The sequence below is a fragment of the Chanodichthys erythropterus genome, chromosome 10 (assembly GCF_024489055.1).
Source record: "Chanodichthys erythropterus isolate Z2021 chromosome 10, ASM2448905v1, whole genome shotgun sequence".
NCBI classification, from domain to species: Eukaryota; Metazoa; Chordata; class Actinopteri; order Cypriniformes; family Xenocyprididae; genus Chanodichthys; species Chanodichthys erythropterus.
Genome location: NC_090230.1, coordinates 59247502 through 59273332, shown reverse-complemented (window position 1 = coordinate 59273332; position 25831 = coordinate 59247502). Strand labels below are relative to the sequence as shown.

At 39.0% G+C, this 25831-nt stretch overlaps 1 protein-coding gene across 5 annotated transcripts in view; it reads right to left on the bottom strand.

Annotated features, from left to right (window-relative positions):
* Positions 1 to 25831, bottom strand: part of psd3l (pleckstrin and Sec7 domain containing 3, like) — a 122739-nt gene that overhangs the window by 61183 nt on the left and 35725 nt on the right. For 3 of the 5 annotated variants that reach the window (XM_067398413.1, XM_067398415.1, XM_067398414.1), the window contains 4 exons: positions 7458 to 7649; positions 3618 to 3698; positions 2071 to 2183; positions 1070 to 1128 (listed from right to left, as the gene is read on the bottom strand). In XM_067398413.1, the coding sequence (XP_067254514.1) occupies positions 1070 to 1128; positions 2071 to 2183; positions 3618 to 3698; positions 7458 to 7649 (445 nt within the window). Of the gene's footprint in view, positions 1 to 1069; positions 1129 to 2070; positions 2184 to 3617; positions 3699 to 7457; positions 7650 to 14709; positions 14972 to 18248; positions 19657 to 25831 lie in introns of those variants that run through there. The other 2 variants (XM_067398416.1, XM_067398417.1) reach the window with 2 other exon arrangements.

The window sequence follows — 25831 nt, the reverse complement described above, 5'->3', positions numbered from 1 at the left end:
AGTACCACATATGGAAGTGGCTCAAATCAGAATCTAAAAGATCAAATTCCATGTGGTTTGTGCTGTTCACACTGTTAAGAAAAAAAAAAGATCTGAGCAAAAAAAAAATCTGATTTGGGCCATTTTGCCTGCAGTCTGAGCGTAATCTAATTGACCTTAAAGCTAAAAGTGGTTCTAAAAAATATGTTTTGTTTTCTTTACGTAAAACACAAACGTCTTCTTTCATCTTTCAAATTTTGTCTTTTTGAGGTGAAATGGGACCTGGACAGGCTTTGAGGAGATTCCCCCATATGCACCTGCTCTGTCTCCATATAACCTGTGTGATATGGATAACGCTTCTCTCCACAAATGGAGCCATGTATTTGTGTGTGGGTGTCTGGCATACATTTCTGAAAAGATCCACGGCTGCGCAAATTTCAGCTGTATTCACCCACATGACATGAAACTAAACAATGTTTGAAATGAAAGCGTCTAGAGAAGTGCTGTGGCGTGGGCTTGAAATCTCTACGTCTCCATGGCACATGCGTTCTACTGAATGTGTCAAACTCCTGTAAGTTCCAAGACACATGATCAAACTCCATGGAGACCAATGAGAGGAGCTATTCTTAGAGAACCCAGAATGCTCCTCACATTTCATTTAGGAAATAGTTGGTGTGCAAAACTTTCTTCTTTCTTCACTGTAGTTACTGATGGCACATATCTGATATATCATTTCTTTTTGTTTTCTTCCTGTGGTTAAAACCAGCTGGTTTTATTTAGACACATTCATGCAGATTTAACAGATTTAACCTTCAATATTTGATCACAGATAATATCTACAATTAAATAAATCACAAACGAATCTGACATCCTTGATGCACACTGCACCCTGCCCAAAAAGCCAATTTTGTCTTTTGATTTTGGAGTAAATATGACTTAAACATATCCTCCTCCAGTAGAATCTTTACATTCGCTGATAACAGGCTCTGATAAGGTCAAACGGTGTCTGATTTCAAAGATGGAACAAACTGTCACTTCTCATTTAACTGCTAATATGAGTAACTCTACCAGAGGGTCAGAGGTCACTTACAGGGCCATGAAGGTCAGTGTTGAGCAGCATTATCGCACAGGTAAGGCAATGAACTCCATCTGCAAACATCAATGAAACACTCGTCATATTATGAACGCACTCACATACAGGTCAAACAGAGAGAACATTATTTTTATCATAACTTCTGATATCACACACACACATTCATCTCTGCATCAGGAGAAAATCTAACATCACTTCCATGGCAACAGTCTTAGCAACAAGGAGATGGTTTAGCTTTTTACCCATATACTGGCCATAGCTGTTGCTATGGAGGAAACGCAACACTGTGATTCTGAATGAGCGATTAGACAATCAAGCTTTACGGAGAATTAGTAAAGAGAGGATTTAAAATGATCTGACTTTCGAACAGATATCAAATGTTCTGCAAAAGCTCAATATTTCCTAAGGAGGGAGTTCTATATGTCAAAGCATTAAACACTAAAATACTGTAGTCCTCAGGCAACTTTTACATTTGAGACCGCTGTGCTAGTTTCATGTCTTTTGTATTACTCCACACTCTCTTTCTTCTCTCATAAGAGTGAATGATAAAGAAAAATATATATCACAATATTCTTCAAATTTCAATCAATAACAATATGCATTACAATATAAATATTTTAATGGAAATGTGATAATAGTAATATAGTAGAAATTACCACAAATTTGTTACATTTTGATTTTTTTTTTTAATCAGTCATGAACACTGAAATGAAACAGCTTTATTAATATCTATTTAACTGGTATATAACCCTATCCTATTCTTGCATTATTAATTTCAACTCATATCAATATATCTTATCCATTTATGTATTATTTGGTAAGTAGCCATGCAATAAGTAGGATAATGTACATTTCAGACTTGGTGATCAGGACCCAAACACAGAGTGGAAGTGTGTATCACTCTGTTAGGGTCACATTTTCATACTGATAGAAAAAACGAATCTTGTAAGTAATGAGTAAGTAAATGAGAAAGGTTGTGTGAGGTTGACATGCAGTACCTTGTGAGGTGATGACAGTGGGATTACACTGATAGTACCGATTAGAGAAATGAATTAACACCCGCTCCCTCTCCTGAGTCTCGCCCATTAGTGAGAATGCTTTCAGAAAACATCTGCAACAAAAAAACAGCAATATAACATGACTATCACAAGACACATGTACATGATGTCTCTTGTTTGTAGAGCCAACAAAGTGCCCTAATCAGAGCAGAAAACACATTAAAACCCTTAAAACACATCTTTGATCACCAATATGACACATTTAAATATGTATTCCTGTAAAAAAAAAAAAAAAAAATTCTTCATGCTTTAAAATAGCTTGAATGTAACTCCTCACCCTTGCTTCATTTATTATACACTGATCTATGAATATGCTAATTAGCCCCGCCTCCACTCCACTGAGGTAAACGCTGCAATGGTTTCACTTTTTACATTGTCAGACACATGGCGTTAATTAATATGATTAGCCTTTTCATGACTACATTATCAAACAGCTGCTAATAATTTATTGCTAATGTTACACACACTATGTTCCCACTCGCGAGACAATATCTTTAAAAATCAGAATCGTTAGAAACGCTTTGAACACCTTAGAACATCAGTGGAGAAAGGCATACAGTTCATTATAACATACATAACACACCCGCTATATTGCTAAATCTACCCGATTTTTTATACCAACATAAAAATATACAGTGATGGCTTCTTGACACTCTCCTGATTCAGAGCGCTCATGGTTAATGGTATGCTAAAGCCCGCCAGCACAATGACATGATTGGTTACAAGGTAGTTTGTGACGTCAGAAAGCATATTAAAGCATCTTAAAATGCTTAAAGTATATTAAAAACACCAACATTAAAAACCTGAAACCTTAAAACATTAAAAACTTTAAATCTAAATTCTATTGATCTCACGTTGCAGTATGAGTAAATTTATTTAACAGTATATATCACAATATTGCACTTTTGCTGGAAATTAAATTAATATTAAGTACTCCTTTTTTTGATATTCCATTGAATACATTTACAAATTAAACCGTTTTTCATTTTTTGTGGGACCAAGAGATAACCAAAAGGCAAGATTATAATATATCTAATATGATTATGTGTAATAGTGGCATCATTGCAAGAAAAAGAATACTATTTAACTATTTAACACTTGAGTTAAAAACATAAGATTAAACTGAAAACCAGATGAGGCAACATTTCTAGACAATGCAAAATAGCAGCGATATGCACACTGTGATCGTATGACTGCGCATTAGTTAAAACACAGCTTGGAAACTGTAAACAGCCTTCAGTTACAGCGGACACAATGCATCAACACTAAATCACTACCCTTACTCGCCTTTGAGACACTTTGCATTATACTGATCCATGGTATATAATGTTATACCACCCAGCAGTCCTAACATGGAAAAAAATTATTAAATAAAAGCCACTGAATAGACAGCTTCTAATGAGCTCATTAACAATGAAGTAAGCAGTCAATCACACATCAGAGGGCTCCACCCACATAATGACATAAACACTTGACATAAGAAGTACCTGAGAGATTGGTCCAATGTCTGGTCTGTAAACTCAAAGAATGTGAGGTACTCTTCTGCAACCATCTTACTGAAGTCATTACTGTGAATGCAAACACAAGAAATATATTACATTACTACGGAGATTAAAAAAAAAAAAAAAAACATTCACATTAGCAACAGTTGAACTGGACATGACCTCATTTTGTTTCTGTTATCTGACAATCAAATTTAATAAGAGCCTATGTGCACTATAATAACACATCATCTTTTTATACTCACTGACTGTATGTGTGAATTATCAGAGTGACATAGAAATCAGATATAGTGAAGTTCAGAGCGTTTCACTAGTTTATGATAAACAACCCTGAATAGATACCCTGACACGACTCTATAATGGAGAGGGTTGCACAAGAGAAACCACAGCAGTATAAAGCAGATTATATAAGAAACATGCATTCCCAGATGGACACGTGAATGAGTTTGCGGCAGTGCTGCTATATGACTGAAACTTGACATTCAGGGTTCCCACACCTTTTGACCAATGAATTTCAATATAGAGGCAGTTTTCAAGCCTTGGTATTAATATATTCCATCATGATGCTAAGTGTACAAATGATTTCAATGGGGCAAGAGGAGGGACACAGGCAGTCAGAAATAAATATGCATAAATATTCACATATTTAAATTGACAATTGAGGAAACAGTAAAGCTTGGACTACAGTTGTTGTGTAGTTTGTATTTGTGCTGTGTTGGTAACCTACTATTGTAATCACTCTCCATTCCTCCACTAAAACATTTTAACTTTTAATTCAATTTCCAGTGCAAACTGTTGCACTACATTTTTACATTTCTACAGCGCTCATGATTTGACTTGCTCCTATCAGGATAAGCTTGAGAATTATGTTGGCATGGTCTCACTTTTATACTAGGTGTTTTTAATTACTAAATACTTATGTCAAAAATGTTTAGGAACAATGTACTTATTGTGTTTATGTTTTATTTCAAAGCGATTTTCTGCCATTTAGTAGGGCTATGGATATGATTAGGCTAGCAATGCTGAGACAATGGGTTCAATTCCTAGGGAATGCATGAATTGAAAAAAAAGTGTCTGCCAAATGCATACATTTAAATGTAATTTAAGTACATGTTGTGTTGGTGACCAATGACTTCCATTGAATAGACAAAAACAGAAAAAACTAAAAACAAGAGACATTTCTTGAAAGATCTTATGTTACACAGAAGAAAGAAGGTCATAAAGTTTTATAACAATATGAGAATGAGTAAATGACAACATTTTTGGATTAACTATAATTTAAAGCTGCAGTATGTAAGTTTTGCCTCTTTGTTGCCATCTCTGTTTGAAACCTGAAATTGCAGTTATTTGCAGAATTATCATCTTTACGTGGGTTGTGCATCCTCAGCGCAGATAAATCTAATATTTTGAGGAAAATGTGTTGCTGTCAGTCATCACACTGGTGGACACTGTACTTTGGAATCATAGATTGTAGTCTTTGAAGTATGACCAAAATAAGAATTTTCACCAGAAAATGTAATTTGAACAAGTAACAAATCTGCCACTTTTGTTCTGACCAACTGAGAAAAAAAGCATTACAATATACCAATGGTGATTAAATCTAATGATCGCTCAGCTCATATCACATTAAACTGTGGAAATTATTATTGTTATACTTTGTTCTCAAATTGTTAATGTTAACAACATCAGCATTAAGTGACTTTGCATTTAGTGTGTATTAGCATTACCTGTTGATTTCAATTTCTGTACAGTCTAATCTCTAACGTTAATTTGTCATACCATACAATCCACTATCAAAATGATAAGTTTAATTATTTCAGCTGCTGTGACAAAAGGCTTTAAATGATCCGCCGCCTGCAGCATCCTCACATGCTATTTAGCCTACAGTACTAGCTGGGACTCCTCTATGTAAACAGACGTGACGTAATGATGCAAAGACGAACTGCTGCATGCTTGAATTTCCCGCGGAAACCTTCCAGTACCACTCGAATTATAAAACATTATTACAAGCTTACAGTTGTGAATCGGGCTAAGGTAACAAGATAGTTTTGAACACTGGATGGTTATGTACCTGCTCAAAAATTGATTTTGGATCATTTTTAACCAAAAAAAAAAATATTGCAGACTTATACGGACAGAATTTTCAAAAGCTGCACAAATACAGGACTGCTAGAAACTATTTTATCTAGACTTCTGATTGTAAAATAATATGTATTTTCAGCTCATGACCTTTTAGCAGAGAGCAGCTGATTTTTGCTGTATTAGAAGGCATGATCTCAAGCCAATTTGTCAGTGGCTGCTTGAAAAGATCTGCCTGTGAAGATCTGCGTGATAAGCTGCAGACAGTGATGGTCTTCAGACAACAGGAGAGTGAGAGAGGATGAGCAAATGGTTGTGGACAGTGGTGGTCTTCAGACAGTAGGAGATTGAAAAAGGATGAACACATGGTTGTGGACAGTGATGGTCTTCCTCGAGTAAAAGAGTGAGACAGGATGAGCACAGGGCTATGGACAGTGATGCTCTTCAGACACAGGATGAACGCATGGATGAACGCAGGGCTGTGGACAGTGATGTTCTTCAGACAGCAGGAGAGTGAGACAGGATGTGCAGGGCTGTGGAGGCGGTGCTAGAGAGCACACTGGAGTAATGATGCTCTCCTCTGGAGTACTGTGTCTGGCACTGAGAGTGCTTATGAATATGGATGAGAGCCTGTATGTTCAAATCTTTATTTCTGTGTGTGAGAATGTGAGGGATGAACTTGAAGGCTGAGGGCAGCTCAGGGGACTGACGGTGTTTAACTGTTAACTGTGCATACACTCTTTTAGTGTGAGCGAACTGATGACTGGGCTAAGTACTGAAGTAAACAGAATGATTTTAATGTTGCATTGATAGCAAGGATTGCTTGGCTCATGGTAATTCCATTTTGAATTGTGCTCTAAATTGCGAAAATCATACTCTAAGTGCAAATAAAACATTTTCAACTTAATAAAAATGTATATGTGATGTGCCCTTAACCAAAGACTATAGAATAACACAAGACGTGTCACACATATTGTTTTGAATGGGAGAAAGTGCAATGTGCAATATGGTGGAATAAGTCCCGTCTTCTAAATAAGGGCCAGTCGCCGGTAAAATCATTGCGTCGCTGCAGTGGCCGTTAGAAGCACTTCAATAGAAACAGACAGACGCACGCCTCCGAAATAAGACACAAGGCACGCTCTCTGTGCAAGCAGGGGGTCACAGCCGCTGCGTAATATCATTGCACCTGCTGCACCCATGGTACGGAAGCAAAGTTCCTTGAATATTACGGCGGAGTAAGAGTATAGTTCCTAGCCATATCAGCCTAGATAACTGCAACTTTTCATTTTCAGTTACGATGTAACTACAGAAGAGTCAAGTTTTAAATAGGAAAAATATCAACTCTTTGGTCATTTTTTTGAGCGGTAAAAGTGATACCGCCAGACCCGGAGATCGGCTGAATGGATTGGAAAATGTTCCTTTAAGTGGTTAAACGGTCAATTTGTTGGTTTCTGCAGTAGCTTTTTTTTTTTATTTATTTATTTTTTTTTAGATAGAATTCAGCGAAAACACGGTGAAGTGATACAGAACTGTAATGTGGTCAACAAACCCAAAACTACCTGCCAACCAATCAGACTCAAAGAAAGCATCTACATGTATTTTTGCAGGTTGTATTTTTGCAAGTTAGAGTCTAATGTTTTCATATTCCTCTGGTTTCTGGTTACAACAGGTCTCCAATGAAAAACAGGATAGAGAGAAAGAAAACCCAGAACTGAATTTATGGCTGAAATGAATTTATGCACTCACTTCTTGCCCAGATGTTTAGCGACATCCGAGCGTCGGAAGCCCTCCAGGTGGTAAAGTCGTTTTGCCAGACGTCGGGCAGCTTCCTGGTCGCTCCGACTGCCATTGTGGAGAACATCTGTGTCCTTAAGACAATCCACACCATCCATGTCTGAGTCCCAGTCCGACAGCACGTCCTTCAGCCCTGCATCGCTGCTACACAACACACAACCGCACATAAGACAGTTACAATTACAGAAGGGATGGGTCACAACAACTGGGTAGTCAATTAGTTAATGTTTAATATATATAATGTATAATATAATTTTTTTTTTTTTAATAATTTTAGTGCACTACAAACCCTCAGTGCAAATGACAAACCCTCTCTAAAAAGTTTTGACCCACCCTTGATCCATATTGTTATGTATTTCCGAGTGAAACTGCTTATCAAACAATAAAAATAATGTGGGACTTGACTTTATCCATCGCTTGTTGTTTGGCTCATGAAAAATGAGCATTCCATTCTGGAATGGAGACAGATCTGAATGTGATTGGCTGAACTGTAGAGCAGTCTTGCATACATCAGTAGCGAATAATAATGAATAATAAGCTCACTGATTCGCCTAAACAATTCGCTGGCCACCAAAAAGTATTTGGAAAATTAAAAATATCTCAATCTATTCATCCATTGAACTCTGTGTAGAACACTTTTGAGGAATCGTCTGATATCGTCTGAACAGTAACAGACATATTTGAAATCTCAGACTGCACATCCATCAGATGCATTTCACCAGAGAGAAACAAATGCAAAGCTTAAATCCACAGGCCGGCGATACAAAAGACCAATGCCACCACAGGCCTTTGTCAATAGAGATGCCAGCCAAAACTACACCAGAAACAACTGACAAATGTACCGATCATCACCCGCTGTCCTCCCACAACAATGACATCATCCAAGATCTCAGAGTCCAATCTGTTTTATTCTGGTTCTGGCAACCATTAGCCACTAGAAGGATAATACAGACAAACGTTAGCTGTGTCATGAAGGACAGCATCTGGAGAAGGTTATGATCATTCACATAGAACTTTATAGAGATGTGACACTGAAATGCATTGAGGAGGTTGATTAAATAAGACAAATGCTTTTTAAAAATTCTTCTCTATACACAGTCTGAACACAGTTGGATATTAATGACCATGAAAACTTTAATTAAATAGTATTGTTCATTGAGGTTAGTTTCTGAAGAGCATGTTTGCATCCATTTACTCTAATATTTACTGTATTGGTACAGTATCAGTTATCCTCAAGTCATCACACACCCCTCATCACAGGTTAACAGTGCCATCTGTTGAGTGCCTGAACAAATGACAACATAAAGGAAAAGAGAAGCTCATGATATAGTGTAGAAAAAAATGGGTCAGCTCATTGGGAGCAGAGGCAGTTATGCAACAGTTCGTTCTGCTCCTCTACTTTAACTGGACAAAAGCACTGTCACTTCTTCTTCACTGAATAAACAGTGATACAAAAACAAATATTTCCGTCATTTACTTATTTTAAAAACACTGCTATCTGTTTCCCTAGTTTAGAAACATGGCCACAGCAAAGGACGCTAATTGAGAAGTGAAGAAAAGTAGAGAAAATAAAAGTTCCTCACTTTTTTCTACGAAAAAAATAAAGAAACTATTTTTTATTTCAGTCTAAAACTTTATTAACTTTTGTAGTCCAACTGTTAGAAATTTACCATTGAAACTAATATAGGAGTAATACTGCCCACATAATGTACCATACATAATACAGAAGAAAAGAATTAGATAAGATAATTAGAACTGTTTAATGAGAAATTTTTAATTATTGAAAATACTGGGCAGATCAATATGTTTATATGTCACAAAATGACAACAATGGATGCTTCTGTTGTTGTGTGCAGCTAGATTACCAATTTGAGAGCTAACGAGGTCAGGACTGAAGAAAGATGTCTGCTTTGTGCAATTACTAAACGTTCTGATGGAGATGACACGATTATTCCACGACAGTAACGCTTGTGAGATGGAAGTCCAAAAGTGTTAACTTGAACAGATAGCAGAAAAACTAAAGCACTTCTCTTCTGGGTAGATGAAGAAAATGCTGCAGCATTTAAAAGTCATTTCCAATTACTGACATCTCAGAGTTTATATGTATTTTTGGTGCTCATGTGTGAATGGAATCTTAAAGGTTACAGTCATTAAGCTGTTGCTTGTGTAAACAAGCAAATGTGAATTGCTTTAATAATCTGGCAATTTTACAGAAATTTAGCAGATTTAATGCGTGAAAGTGGCTTATGAAAGAGAGATGTTGCATCAGACTATATCTGCACATCTGTTTGTGGCTGAACTAGTTTTTCAATTGCACTTTCAGAAGGCAATTATTTTTTCAGTATGCAACAAATATGCTAATACCATCTTCAGCTACACAAATTACTCAATTTTATATAAGTACATGTGAAATACAGTCTAAATACTGCAATCAATAACAAATTAAATATATTCAGCCTTCAAGTGTTTCTCAACGAAGTAAACCTAGCTTTAGGCTTTTAATGGTGTTTTTCAAGTAAACAGTCAAAAAAATACATTTAAAACTGAAAGCATTTTTCTCTTTCGTCAGTATTGTTGTTTGATTAATATTTGTCATAATAAAAAGCAGCAGGTCTATCAGAATGCATAGCTATTTAATTTTATTAATAATATTAATTCAAAATAATAATTTTCCATTTTAGACTCAGTGTGTCCAGAATTGTCAATACTGTCCAAAAAACTGAGCCTTTGCCAAGCCTTAAAGTGCTACAGACCAACTACTGCTGTCTGTTGCAAGACATGGAGGCAACAGCACCAATCACTTGCATTTTTTCTGATGTGCAATTAAAGACTCATTATTATGATTTATACGCCTTATTATCAGAGGTGGAAGTAACGTATTACAACTATTCACGTTACTGTAATTAAGTAGTTTTTTCGTGTTTTTGTACTTTTTTTGAGTACAATTTTCAATCTGTAATTTTACTTGTACTCAAGTACAAATTAAGCTAAGTAATCTACTTCGCTACTTGTAAAATCACATTCTGTTACTGAGTACGCCAACAATTTTAATTAATATGAAACCTTTGACCAGCATATCGGTAGCCAATAAAGTTATCCAATCGTAAACGGACCAATGAAAACCCTGAGTTTGACACACACCATCCTCCTGCTGTCACTTGTTTCAGTTACAGCGCAGGATTGCAGGTATTGCGCATAATTTTAATCATACCTGCAGGTTTGTGGAGAGTGCATTATTGTAACGCACATTCATGTCAATGGCAGAAAACGACGTGAGCTCTCAAATAAAAAAGTGAACTGCCTCTCCTCTTATGAGTGCGCGCTCTGTGTAGTGTGCAATCGCGAATCTCTCCATGCTCTTAAATTTATCAATCAGAATAGACCTCCATGCCTGGCCGATGAAAATGCTACAGGAAATCTAATTGGCTATGAAATGCACTAGAAAGTCTCAACAAACAAAGGTGGATCTTTATTTTCTTTACAATGATGTTTCAGAATGGGGCATTTGTATGATTTTTACATATAAATAACCTAGTCTGTTTAACTGCTTCACTACATACAGACATTACAGGTCAAATCATTCTGATGTTCTTTTTATCTAAATTAACAACACATTATATGGCTCTTAAAGGGTTAGTTCAGCAAAAAAAAAGGGAAATTTCTGCATTAATTACTCATCATCATGTTGTTCCAAACCCATAAGACCTTAGTTCATCTTCAGAACACAAATGAAGATATTTTTGATAAAATCCAAAAGCTTTCTGACCCCAGACTGCAACGTAATTGCAACTTTTGCAGGCCCAGAAAGATAGTAAAGACACTGTTAAAATAGCCCATGTGACTACAGTGGTTCAACCTTAATGTTATAAAGCGACCAGAATACTTTTTGTGTGCAAAAAAACAAAAATAACGATTTTATTAAACAATTTCCTCTCTCTGTGTCACTCTCTGATGGTGTTCATCGTGTGAGCACACGAGTGCATGGCATGCATGTGATGCTGACGCAGAATCCAGCCAATAATGAGCCGACCTTGTTTACTAGGTCAACAGTGTCAGAAACTGACATGGAAGAGAAGAAATTAGTGAATAAAGTGGGTTTTTTTTGTTTATTTTGTGCACAAAAAGTATTCCGGTCGCTTCATAACATTAGGGTTGAACACTTGTCACATGACTGTTTTAACTATGTCTTTACTACCTTTCTGGGCCATAAAAAGTGGTAATAACGTTGCAGTCTATGGAGGGTCAAAAACCACTCAGATTTCATCAAAAATATCTGAATTTGTGTTCTGAAGATGAACAAAGGTCTTATGACTTTGGAACAACATGAGAGTGAGTAATTAATGACAGAATTTTCATTTTAAGGTGAAACTAACCCTTTAAAATACAGGGCATATAAAAATTCAGTGTTGTTATATTTCATATACCTCAACTGAATTGAGGTAATTTGTTCCTTATTTTATTACTGACTATCTACTTGTCTTTTTTGTATATTCAATTCAGTTTGAAATCAAGCTTTCTTGTGCTGCATGTGAGCCATTGCAACAAAGTTACCCTATTGTAAAGACACAAATACACAGAGTGAGCAAATATTTAACTGAGATTATTGTAATGGTAATTGATCAATGTTATTGGTATTTAAAATGATACTGAATATTGATCATTTGTATTGTATTGAAGTTCGAAATTCCAGTATTGTGACCACTAATTCATGCACTTCATGAATAAGGTGAAAGTGCTTTGTTGAAAGTAGCTATTTTCTACTGATTGATTGAATATTGTTTGGCAAATCATTAAATATCGCCGGCTAAAAAGTAACTAGTAATTTTAGTACTTTGAGTAGATTTGAGAAGAGTAATTTGTACTTTTACTTGAGTACTTTTTTGACACCAGTACTTTTACTTGTAATTAAGTATTATTTCAGCAATGTAACAGTACTTGTACTTGAGTACAAATTTTCAGTAGCCTACTCTTTCCACCACTGCTTATTAGTATATACGTGGGATTAGTTGACTAAACGCTTAAATGAACGACCACTAGTCAACTAGAAAAATCTTTAGACGTGGGCAGCCCTAGTCTACACTATGCTTTCCAATAAAGGTAGACAAACTAGATAAAGACAAAGACTACTATTTAAGACTACTATTTATGCATTTGAAATGTCTTTCTCTTATTATTATTATAAAGTATATTTAAGAAAAATGTTGCCAGGTAAGTAACACAAGCTACAATACTTAAAATAGGCACCCAGGCAGTTAAAGGGTTAGTTCACCCAAAAAATTTAAAATTCTGTCAGCTTCACAATTAATAGAGAGACGGTATGACTAATTCACACATGCAATCGCTTTCATTACGTACTAGTACTGTACTAATTTATCTTTATCTGATTTACAACGAGCAGAAATCTGTAAGAAATGTTACGAACCAGAGATAAAATAACTGCTGAAAGTGAGCTGTTATTTCAGATAATAAAAAAAACAGAAACAAACTAACCGTTCATTATTCATAATAATCGATGTAAAATGTTCAATTAATCGAGGTTTTGATTTTAGGTCATAATCATCCAACCCTATAAGAGACTGACATGGAAGAAAGGAAATTGTTGAATAAAGTTGTTATTTCTGTTTGTTTTTTTGCCCACAAAAAGTATTCTCATCGCTTCATAATATTAAGGTTGAACCACTGTAGTCACATGACTATTTTAACAATGTCTTTATTACCTTTCTGGGCCTTGAAAGTGGTAATAATGTTGCAGTCTATCAGAGGGCAGAAAGCTCACAGATTTCATCAAAAATATCTTAATTTGTGATGAACTAAGGTCTTACAGGTGTGGAACGACATGAGATGAGGGTGAGTAATTAATGACAGAATTTTCATTTTTGTGTGAACTAACCCTTTAAAATCAAGCACTGACATTTTTTATTATTACCATGAAATTCATTAGAGCAACATGGCAAAATATTAACTTGATTATTAAAACTGACTATTTGTTTCCTAAATGTCTATTGTTTCATGCTCTTGGTAGCCAATAATTCACAGAACAAAGCAAATTGTGATCAGCAATTAACTGCAGGCTTATGATGCCAATCAAACTTCTGTTAAAAGTGACTTATTTGAAAGACAATTTCAGGCTAAACTAATATATGTACATCAAAAAACTATAAAACTATAGCAAATCAATACCTAGATGTGGAAACTCCTCAAATGATACATAAAGAGTAAAAAGAAAAGGGTTACAGATATTGGAGGTGTTGTAAATCCACAGTCTGCTGTTCTAGTGTTTCACCACAGGGAGGCAGTCATAGAAACAAAACATTTTATAAAAGCATCTGTTTTCACACACCAGTACATCAAAACATCAAACATACAGCACACATGAGTACAGGTGCGAAAACAATGAAGATCTTCAGGCAGAATGTCACATTTACTCACATTACACTCTTGATATCCTTTTAATACCTCTTATCACACACACAACGCCTCACCAGTTGATTAAACATTGCAACTAGCATTAGTCTTGTTGGACAACAACAGCGTTTCTCAAAGATATAAGAGAGTGCATGTTGTCTTAAAATCAACTTATAACAAATATTGATTTTGTGCAACAGTATACATCATTACAAAACTACTAACATAATAAAACAAAGTTCTGTAAATGATTACTAAGTGTTCATTAATATAATTGTGTCTGAAATGTTATAATCCAATGCAAGACATACTAACATATACAAATACCATGGAGTGTGTGTGTGTGTGTGTGTGTGTGTGTGTATGTATGTGTGTATGTATGTATATTATATATATATATATATATATATATATATATATTATATTCCCCACTGTGCCATGGTCAGCCACAATAAGAGTATCTAATAGTAGACAGCAATAATGATACTGTAAGCATCCAAGTATGCTTTGTGTACATGATTTGTGATGTCAAATGAAAATGGCAGTTCATTTCTTCGTTGTGTCATTTATAAAGAAAGAAACATTACATTTCACCCTGCAAGCGACGCGATGCGTCCTGTCACAATAGAACGCAAACGCTCACATTATAAATGACCCAACTTGTTTGTATGAATAACGCATAAGCTTTTCGAGCGCGTCAACTATTCACAACTTTAACGACTACAAAGAGCGCGTTGCGTTCTGATGTCTCGCGTCGCTCGCGTGCAGTTATCAAAGTTTCAATAGTGTCTTTGTTTACCTGTAGATTTCACGTACACGTCCAGAGCGCAAACCTCCAACTCTCACACAGCGCTTTCATTAACATCCCGACAGAGACGCGAGCTCAAACGCGCCGTTAAAGTTCAAACTGGTTAAAAGTACGAAAATAAAGCGCTGTTTAAAGTTCGGCACATACTAGTGTCAGCTCATCCCTCACGCATTTCCCACAAACCCTTGCTGCTCTCAGCCAGACCTTAGCGCACAGAGGAGGGCGAAGAGCGGGAACATCCTCTTCCAAACTCTTTCTCAAAACAACTGAAAGAAAATTGACGAAGAGCAGATGGAACTCTGAAGATGTGTGTTTCCATACTACAGCTACTGGGAAAGTAGTATGCGAATGTGTGTGCAGTATGCATGAAATAGATGGCGCTTTAAAACCATATGGCATTACATACTAACAAAGTTGATTTCTTTTTGTTTCAGATATTAATCTATAAATTAACTTTTACACATTTTTTCTTCTTCCTTTGGTTAGGGCTTTATTGTGCCCCATCTTACTACAGAGATCCTGTGCTAACCAGTATGAAAATCACAGATAACCTATAATGATAACCAAGTACAAAAAAGTTACTTTTAAAAAGCTAATTTAGTTGTTTGGGATTAAAGAAGTGAAATCATTCTGGTATGTGAGAACCACAACTAGAATAATTAATTAATTTTAGAGCACCACTATAAAAACTGAAAGTGACCACACCTCTCATTCGAAATGGAAAACACAAGGAAAGCTGTTCTTATAGTATTTAGCTTAGCTCAAAGATCTATGTGAAATAATTTCAAGCTATAAAGAATTATTATGAGCTCTAAAAAAGGAAGAGACAGAGAGGCGATGCATGAAGTGCTCTGTGCTGTGACACGTGATGCATGATGGGAAACAGTGTATATCTTTCATTGCCGGAGCTAGACTCTAAACGCAGCAGCAGTTGCACAGACAGTGACCACACCATGTTGGGTTTTTCTGAGGCCCTGAAGGGAGTGTCTGGCCAGCTGTGCTTCTACAGCATAAACCTTCTCTCTGGCCTCAGGAAACTTGTGCAAAACTTGGCCTGATTCTAACAACTGGTTAAGACTAAGAAAAAATTACGCTACAATAAACTTAACATTCACAACATGTAAATATGACACTTTAATAAAAAGGGTTTAAAAGCAAACGGCAAATGAATGATATAACGATAACACAAAGGAATGATAGTGTTGTAATCACTTTCAGAATGATTTTTTGAATGATAAAGGTACAGCGCGCCGTTCACAGGTGAAACTTAAAGGGATAGTTCACCCAAAAATGAAAATTCTGTCATCATTTACTTACCCTCAAGCTGTTCCAAACTTATAAATGCATTTGTTCTGCTGAATACAAAGGAAGATATTTTGAAGAAAGTTTGTAACCCGGCAACGTAGGGGAACCACTGACTTCTATAGTAGGAAAAAAAATACTATGGAAGTCAATGGTTCCCCAGAACTGTTCAGTTTGCCACATTCTTCAAAATATCTTCCTTTGTGAACGAAGAAATTTATACAGGTTTGGAACAACCTGAGGGTGAGTAAATGATGACAGAATTTTCATTTTTGGGTGAACTATCCATTTAAAGGCCCTGATCATACTTCAAGCTAAATTGAAGAACAAACTGGTGTGACGTCATTTTGAACAAAATAAGGCAAAAATGAAGTTCCTTTGAACTTTGAACTACCATTGGTTCGTGGCAATGACACAATAGATGGGTGTGGCTCTGCGGCTTCTCCAGTTCATTTTTTCTGTTCAGTCCATTGAGGTCAGACACAAGTAAAAATATGAACACACCGGACAGCTGCTTTATAGTAGAAAATGAAGTTGTAATTTTAATTGAAAGCTACACTGATTTTATGTTTAATTCACAATGTTTAATTCTGTGAAGCTGCTGCTTTAAAGCAGTCTATTGTTTAATAAATAAACGTGGCATGACTTCACTGGAGTGCTGAATTGCAGAGCTGGTGCAAACATATCCACATTGCTATGATCGGATGCCTTCCTAACTGCTCTTTTCTCAGCAATGTCATTTTTGTTGTGTTTTTCTTTTGTCAGTGAAAGGAAAGCACACAGCAGAGAACATATTTACATATTCATCTGAACATCACTCTCAGCAGCATGGACGTTGTTGGCATGATCGTTAACAGTATATTGCTGCAAAGGTATTTCCAACTTCTTTTTACCCCAAAGCGAAGAATAAAAAAGGACTTTGCCGTGAATATATCAGGGCCTGAAGCAGTATACTTTGCTTTTTTTTTTTTTGTCAAACACACCTTGCAAAGTATACTTCACTTGACTTGTACGCTTACACAGCCGTTCAACGCATGCACATTGTGACAAATTGCAATACCTCTATGAGTTACAACCTATATAAACATCTTTGTATTCTTTCATGCTAAAGTTGTACAAATGAGGGTACTTTCTAACCTCTTCGCACAATCTCTTGTCAATATAGGCCACCATTGTCTATTCTGTTTATGCAGTTTTTCTTCAACTACCTAGTGAATTCAAGCCTCCAGGGCACAGTTGCCACCTTGTGGATAAAGTAATTACTGCAAAAAAAATTAAATGCACATGTGCGGTTACAAAAATTCGGAGGTGTTCATACTATTCTGATGATGAAAATCACATCACGCGCACTGTACGCTGACCCCTGTGAACGCATAAAAAGTGAAATATACTTTGGCCTTTAGGTTGATTTCAACCATTGTAGGCTGATTTCTCTCAAAAAAACATAACTCTGTTATAGTTATTACAGCCACACAGTAGTGGCATTCTTGAATATATCAGCTTTTTTGAATTAATAGGTTGCATGAATGATTCAATGACTTGTCGCTGATAACTATGATAACTATAAATATAAAGTTTTAATAAATGTTTCAACTCTAAGAATAAGTCCACAACAGCTATAACGATAATGGCAGAGAAGAACGATATTGTTTTAACCACTTTCAGAATGATTTTCTTTTAGCTTGTAACAATAAAAACATTGACAGCCAATCAGAAATGAACCAGCTTTGAAAAGTTTGAGCATTTAAAGAGACAGATGATATAATTGCAGAGCACACTTATAATAAACAGAACGTTATCATCCATTGGAGGACACTAGAACAGACAAAAAGATGAATTAAGAATTTCAAGAACATTACTTTAATTCTTTTCACATTTCAGAATATATCTTTAGAAGACCATTTCTTGCTCAGAGCTCTACAAATATCACAGCAGGATCTATATCGTGGGAATATGAAATGATTTACTCTCCCATGATACTCAAGCAGGAAGTCATTCTTCCACAACAGACAACTGTAATAAAAGGCCACAGAGTTAATTCAATTACAGAAGACTCAGACACAACGATTGCACAAAAGAGAGACAGAGCCACCCTAGCAAAGAAAGCAGAACAAATACTGAAGATCACCTGCACAAACAGCCCTGGGTAAGGGAAAGGAGACACCAATGAAGACATTTACCACATCACCATCCAGAGACAACAACAGTTGGAGAGGAGAGGCACTGACCTGAGAACAGACTAAAGTCCAAAAGATAGTAAGGAAACATGGTTGTACACTTGTTGACCAGAGCTACAGAAAGTCTTCTGCAAGAGCAACAGACCACAGGACTCCAGATAAAGGTCTAAAACGCCTCCCTCCATCTATACTACAGAATGACGGCGGAGCCAAACGGCACTGAGCAAAGTTAGTTTTTCTTCATTCCCTCACACTGAAAGTATGAAGTGAAAGCCTGCACGTGTCACCCTCCCACCCTTTCCAAACATTCTCCAACTTCCCTATTCCTGCTCCCACATTTCAACAGCACTTAGATTGACCTCAGATTCTCTCAAGGCGTCTACGGAATGCCGGAATAACAGCAGACGACGTTACGCTAACTGATACGGCCTGTTCTTCCAACAGATTACCACAAGAACAGTTCCCAGAGTTTTTGCAGCAGAAGTCCCTGTAAAAGCACATGGGCAGTATGAATTTCTCTGTGCGTGTTGACCTCCATAAGAATCTGTGCAGATATCTGAGGCTGTTTGTGATGCTTTATTGTGACATGAGGTGGCTGTAAAACGCTCAGCCTTGAGCAGAAGGGCAGGTCGGTGAAATACGAGGCTGATGAGCAACGATTTAGACTCGCTAGAGTCAGCCAACACACACACACAGCATCTCTCCTCCGGTCAGATCTCACCCAGGTCAGTAGATTAGCAGGGTGTGTGCTGATTAATTAAATCCCAACAGTGCAGATTGGCCATCAGTCTGATGAATAGAAAAAAACACACTTTGTCATTTGACACTTTTTGGGTTCCCTTCTTGCACTTTACATAATGTCTCTGGATCTCATTCGTGTGTTATTCATATGTATGTGTTCATAAGATTACATTTAACTGGATTTTTACTTATTCTGTTTACATATTTTTAGGGTGTTTGGGGGGTTGCTTCTTTGTGGTTGCTAGTGTTTTGCTACAGTATGTGATTACTAAGGTGTTCTCAGTGGTTTTTAGGACACTGATATGCAGTTGTTATACACTCACAGTGAAGTTCTTTTTCGTTCTTCGTTTAGGGGTAAAACGAAGTTTGAAATACGTGAGAAGCAATATACTGTTATCGAACATCTGACACTGGTCCGAGTGATGTTTAGATGAATATGTAAATATGTGATGCACACTTTCCTCTCAGTAATAAAATAAACAGAACAAAAATGAGAAAACAGCAAGCATTTATAAAGCATAAGAAAAGCATCTGATCATAACAACATGGGTATGTTTGCACAAGCTCTGCAAATTAACACTCCAGTAAAGTCATGTCAAATTTATTTTTATAGCATTTTATTCAACAGATCGATTAAAAGCAAGCAGCTTTACAGTATTAAACATGAAAAACCGTGTCATGTGCCTTATTTCATCAGAAGCACAACTTCATTTTCTACTATAAAGCATCTATCCAGTGTGTTCATATTTGTTTTCACCCGCGGAGATCTTACCTCGACGTATTCAGCAGACAAAATGAGTCAGAGAAGATTGAAAGAAGGCAGAGCCTCAGCGCACACCTCCTTTTAAGTTATCGTCATGGACCAATGGTACTATGAAGGTGTTTTGCAGCTGGAGCGAACTTTTCCTGAGAGTTCGCTTTGGCAAGTCATTTCAAACTCCCAAAACGAACACAAAACTAACTTCGTTTTGGCCTGATTTTGTTCAGTTCGTTCTTCGATTTCGTTTGAAGAATATCGGGGACCTTATAATTCTAAGTGGTTGCTAACTTGACACATGACAGGCAGAAAAAAACTAGACATTGTGTCCACAAATTAAGAATTAGTTCCACAAATTTGTGGCCATATATGTTTAACTTGTTCCATCCAAAATCCAAGTATATTTGAATATAATTTATTTAATTTGGGGGAGTTTTGGTAGGTTTTGTAGTTTGCACCTTATGCAATAACAGGCTGATAATGATTAGTAAGCAATGCTTGTAGTAAAGTGACAAAACTAACCAAAAATGGTTGAAGGAGACACATAGGGCCTATTTACACTTGACCACTTCATACGTTTTCTCTGGTCAGATCTATCCAGTTTTATTGCAACTATTCCATTTACACTTGGCCACATAAATGTGTCTCATAAATGAATGTGATCTTCAATTCCTGCACTATATGCAAATTCATGTGACAAAGTTCATGTCACATAGAGTAACAAATATGTGTAGCAATTATTTGCCATCAGCTAATTTTATAGTCAAAGACTGCAATAAGAGAAAGCAGCATCAGCACTGGTGAGAAAATTTAAAATTTACTCAAATACATTTCGGATGCCATTTACATAGCTATCCGATCAGACAAACGCATGAAGTGGCCAAGTGTAAATAGGCCCATTGAGATACATTACCCCATTTCACTCAGTTCCAGCCTATACATGTGATGCTAAACAACTCACAGGCATATGAAAATGGAGAAAAGCAAGCCACAGGCAAAGCCTGTGAGTGGAGACATGAAGGGTCGTTAAACGAAACGGGTCTGTGTGCGGGACAGTGGGCAGACAGACGCCTGGCACCCGTCTGCCGGTGCTGACTCACATCTCCAGCATTGGCACAAACCCAGGGCATTGCTGAGAGCCACTTCCTCTATATAGCAGCTGAGAGCCCACGACGCCCCGCCACATGACATCAGCACCTGCCACACACACTGTTTACCTCTGAGTGTGAGACCATGTGGAAGTAAAGGGTGGCACCTAACAGAGCACAAGTGCTGATCACTGCTTTTATCAGCCTTATGGAGAACAACACTTATATTCTGAGGACAAGAACTGATGAATATAAATAACATGAAGATTTAGAAAAGCAGTTAATTTCCTCCCAAACAGCACCATTCCACAAATGTATCATTACTTATTCAGAGTAGATACTCACTGGCATTTACTGCATGTTTGTGCTTTTAAATATCTCACTGAAATACTGCAGACTATAAAGTCCTGATGGAAATCTAGACAGTCTGTCGCAGACTACATTACATTAATGATGAACGAAGTTGCTTGTACCAACGACGACATTAGAAAAATAGAGAATTAATGTTTATCAAGACAAGCTTTGAATTTTGGTTTAACAAAACTTTTTACCTGAAAAAAAAAAAAAAAAAATCATCACACACACACAGGTTAAGTGTGGCGTAGGCATGGTGGCCTGGGATTTGCACTGGGCTGCTTCCATGCTGCACGCCATGCTTTTTTAATGTATCACACACTAGTTGACATACACTTACGTCTATCATGTGTTTAAAGGGGTACTTCACCCCTGGAAAGATGAATGTGTATTTAAAATTGGTCATTTATGTAGTAGAAATGTGAAATTATTTTTGAATTTGGAGCTTTCTAGACTGAGAAAAGGCAGAAAATTTATTTTTGACTAATGTGGATGAAAGACAACAACTCCCAGAATGCACTTGTTTTGCTGCCCTTGCGAGGCCACGCCCAAACCACGCCTATCGGTTACAGGCGGTATTACCAGGAAAATTCAAACAACTAGGCTTGCTTTATTACATATTAATTCTATAAATTGTGAGTTAGTTCATACATTTACAGCGAAATTGTGCTAAACTGCTTTGTATCTGGATGTACACCCAAAACCAGGAAAGGACAAGTAATTTCCATCATTTTCCGATTAAGTTAAAGATTTGGAGCGATGTAAACAGTGGCTGCGGGCCATCAAACACCCGAAGTTTGGAGATGACACCGTTATAGACAACATAAAAAAACGCAAGAATATGTAGTCTCCATTTCAAGCACGAGGACTACAAACCAAATATCCTTGCAAAGAAGAGTACCATTCTGAAGGACACTGCGATACCGTCGATATTCACTTTCCCACAGGACAAACAGCCTGGGCCATCTGGTACTAAGCGTATTCGCCTAGAGGTAAGACTCGCTGATACTACACTGATAACACAGTAGCTTATGTAGTGTTGTAGGTAGCAGTAAAACTAAATGAAGATTTTTGCGTCATCGCAGGCTTTTTTACAGAATAAAAATGCATAAATCTCTCATCTCGGGCTGATATGAAGAGGGAAAGCACGGTAATTCGAAAATACTAGTGGTATTCTCCTAATACAAAGCTTAATGCTAAATGCTGAAGTAACCCTTTAACAATGAATGCAGAAAAAAAAACAGGGTAAGCATGGCTGTCACAGACACGTCAGGTTCCACCTCACTTCAGTACCCGCGCACCCAATCACCAGCGTACTAATCACCGCCACCTGAAGCTCATCACATCAGTCATCAACACCAGCACTTAAACCCCACACTCACACACACTCACTGTCCGGTCTCGTTTGTGTTACACCAGTTGTAAACTTACCTCAAGGACTCCCAAGGCGATACTTACCCAGCCTCATCATCTCCTTCGTCTCCATTGTCTCCAGTCTCCTCGTGTGCCTACCTACCAGTGTGTGTGAGTGTTTCCATCTGCCTTCTCCAGCGTCTCCCTCTTCAGTCATCTGCAACAACAACAAGGACAGTATTATCTCTCATTCCACCTCTGAGATCTTCCACCACTTCATTCACCACCCGTTTTGCTCTGCTGTTTGCTCAATAAACATCTTAACTGCTTTTATTCCTGCCTCCGGTGTCTCTGTTATAACAGAAGACCGGACCATAACAGCTAAGCATCAGCATGAGCCATCAGGACCCCTTTCAGGAGCTCGTGGACGTTTTACGTCGAGCACTCACCTCACTACCACCATCACCATCACCAGCACCCACCGCTGCTGCCGCTTCCGCTTCCACCGCCACGGCTGCTTCTCCAGTCTTCCCCGCCAGTCCCATGGCCAAACCGGCGCCCTACTCTGGATCGGCGGAGGAATGCAGCGGATTCCTTCTGCAGTGTGAGTTGGTTCTGGAGATGCAACCGCACCTCTACCCCACCGACACGGCTAAAATAGCGTTTGTAATATCACAACTGCAAGGTAAGGCCCTTCTATGGGCGGATTCCCTCTGGACTCAAGGAAGCTCTGTCGTTAAATCATACCCTGCATTCGTCTCTCACTTCAGAGAAGTTTTCGGAAAACCCCTGACCGACTCGTCTACTGGTGAGAAATTGTACAATCTGAAACAAGGAAATAAGAGTGTTAATGATTATGCCTTGCAGTTTCGAACGCTAGCCGCAACCAGTGGTTGGAACGAACAAGCCCTCATCACCACCTTTCGACAAGGGCTGGAGCCCAACGTGCGGTTGCATCTCGCTGCATACGAGGACTCCCTAGGACTCGAACGCTTCATCCAACTCGCCATCCGCGTGGGTTCTCGTATGCAGTCGTGCCTCCTAGAGCACCAGAGCCAGCTACCAACCACCACACTCCTCCGTCGGTTCGAACCCGTCAGCTCCCCAGAACCAGCAAGTGAACCAATGCAAGTGGATAACTCCCGCTTATCTTCTACAGAAAGACAGAGACGGCTGACCCTGAATCTATGTCTATATTGTGGTTCCCCTGGGCATGTAATCTCCACATGCCCAATTCGTCCTCCTCGACCCGTGGTGAGTGCCATCATTCCCTCAATCCAAAAAATGAAACCACTCACTACTGTAGTAAACCTTACTGCTGCTAATGCTTCTACTTCAGTGGTGGCGCTCCTCGATTCAGGGTCAGCAGGAAATTTCATCTCCGGCGCCCTCTGTCGACACCTCGGGCTCAAAACCTCGCCTTCTCCGAATGTTTACAAGGTCCACTCCATCACGGGCAAACCCCTGAGCCGAAGAATGATCCGACGGATGACTGGACCACTTCAGCTGCAAGTGGGTATCTTCCACACTGAGAACATCCATCTGCTGGTTCTGGAGGAATCCACCGCTGACGTGGTTCTAGGGCGTCCATGGTTGGAACAACACAACCCCACCATCTCCTGGCGCACGGGCGAAGTCCTGAAGTGGGGCGACCACTGCTTCTACAGCTGCTTCCCAGACCTTCCTACTCCAAGATCTCCTCTCTCCAAAGACATCTCCATTAACGCAACCTCCATCGAAAGTCCTGTGGATAAGCGCTCCGTCGACATTCCACCCGATTATGCCCACTTCAGTGACGTCTTCTGCCCGCAACGCGCCTCCAAGCTTCCTCCACACCGGCCATGGGACTGCGCCATCGATCTGTTGCCGGGTGAACCAGTGCCTAGGGGACGCATATACCCCCTGTCAGTACCGGAGGAGAAGGCCATGGAGGAATATATCAAAGAGGCCCTAAACCAAGGATACATCCGCCCGTCTACTTCCCCTGCTGCTTCAAGCTTCTTCTTTGTGGCCAAGAAGGACGGAGGCTTGCGGCCCTGCATCGATTACCGCTCCCTAAACAAGATAACCGTCAAGTTCAGGTACCCACTTCCCCTCGTCCCAGCGGCCCTGGAACACCTCCGTGGTGCCACTGTGTTCACGAAGCTGGACCTCCGCAGCGCGTATAACCTCATCCGGATACGCGAGGGGGACGAGTGGAAGACCGCCTTCGTCACGCCCACCGGCCACTACGAGTACCTCGTTATGCCGTATGGCCTGGTCAACGCCCCTCCGTATTCCAGGACTTCATCCATGAGGTGCTCCGGGAGTTTCTCCACAAGTCCGTCCTAGTGTATATAGATGACATCCTTATTTACTCCCGGAGCCTGGCCGAACATCGCCACCACGTTGCGGAGGTCCTCCAACGCTTACGGCAGTTCCATCTATTCCTGAAAGCAGAGAAGTGCTCATTCCATCAGCCCTCTGTCCACTTCCTGGGATACGTGATAGATCACAGTGGCATCCGGATGGACGAGGGGAAGGTGTCCGCCATCCAGAACTGGCCAACCCCAAGTACCATAAAAGAACTCCAACGCTTCCTAGGTTTCTCCAACTTTTACCGACGTTTTATCAAGAACTACAGCACCATCGTCAGTCCACTCACCAACCTACTCCGTCATCAGCCCAAGTCTCTGTCCTGGTCCCAACCTGCCAACGAAGCTTTTGAACACCTCAAGAAAGCCTTCACCACCGCTCCCCTCCTCGTCCACCCCAATCCAGACCTGCCATTCGTCGTTGAGGTGGACGCCTCCACCACCGGAGTGGGAGCGGTCCTATCACAGCAGCAGGGGAATCCAAGTAGGCTCCATCCATGTGCCTTCTTCTCCCGCAAGCTCAACCCGGCGGAGGTCAATTACGACATCGGGGACCGGGAACTCCTGGCTGTCAAGCTCGCCCTTGAAGAGTGGAGGCATTGGTTGGAGGGAGCTAACCATCCGTTCCAGGTACTCACTGACCACAAAAACCTCGAGTACCTAAAGGCTGCCAAACGACTCAACCCTCGCCAAGCCAGATGGGCGATGTTCTTTTCAAGATTCAACTTTACAATATCCTACCGTCCAGGCTCCAAAAATCTCAAAGCTGACGCTCTCTCACGTCTCCATGCACCCGAGGAAAAGAATGAAAACCCCGACACCATCCTGCCCGAATCCATATTTATGAGCCCCATCGAGTGGTCAGAAGAGACACTCCCCTCCTCCAATGCCTCCTCACGAACTCCGCCGGGTTGCCCCCAGGGCTTGCGTTACATCACCCGGACACGACGCACTCCACTCCTGCACTCCGTTCACTCTTCACTTGGC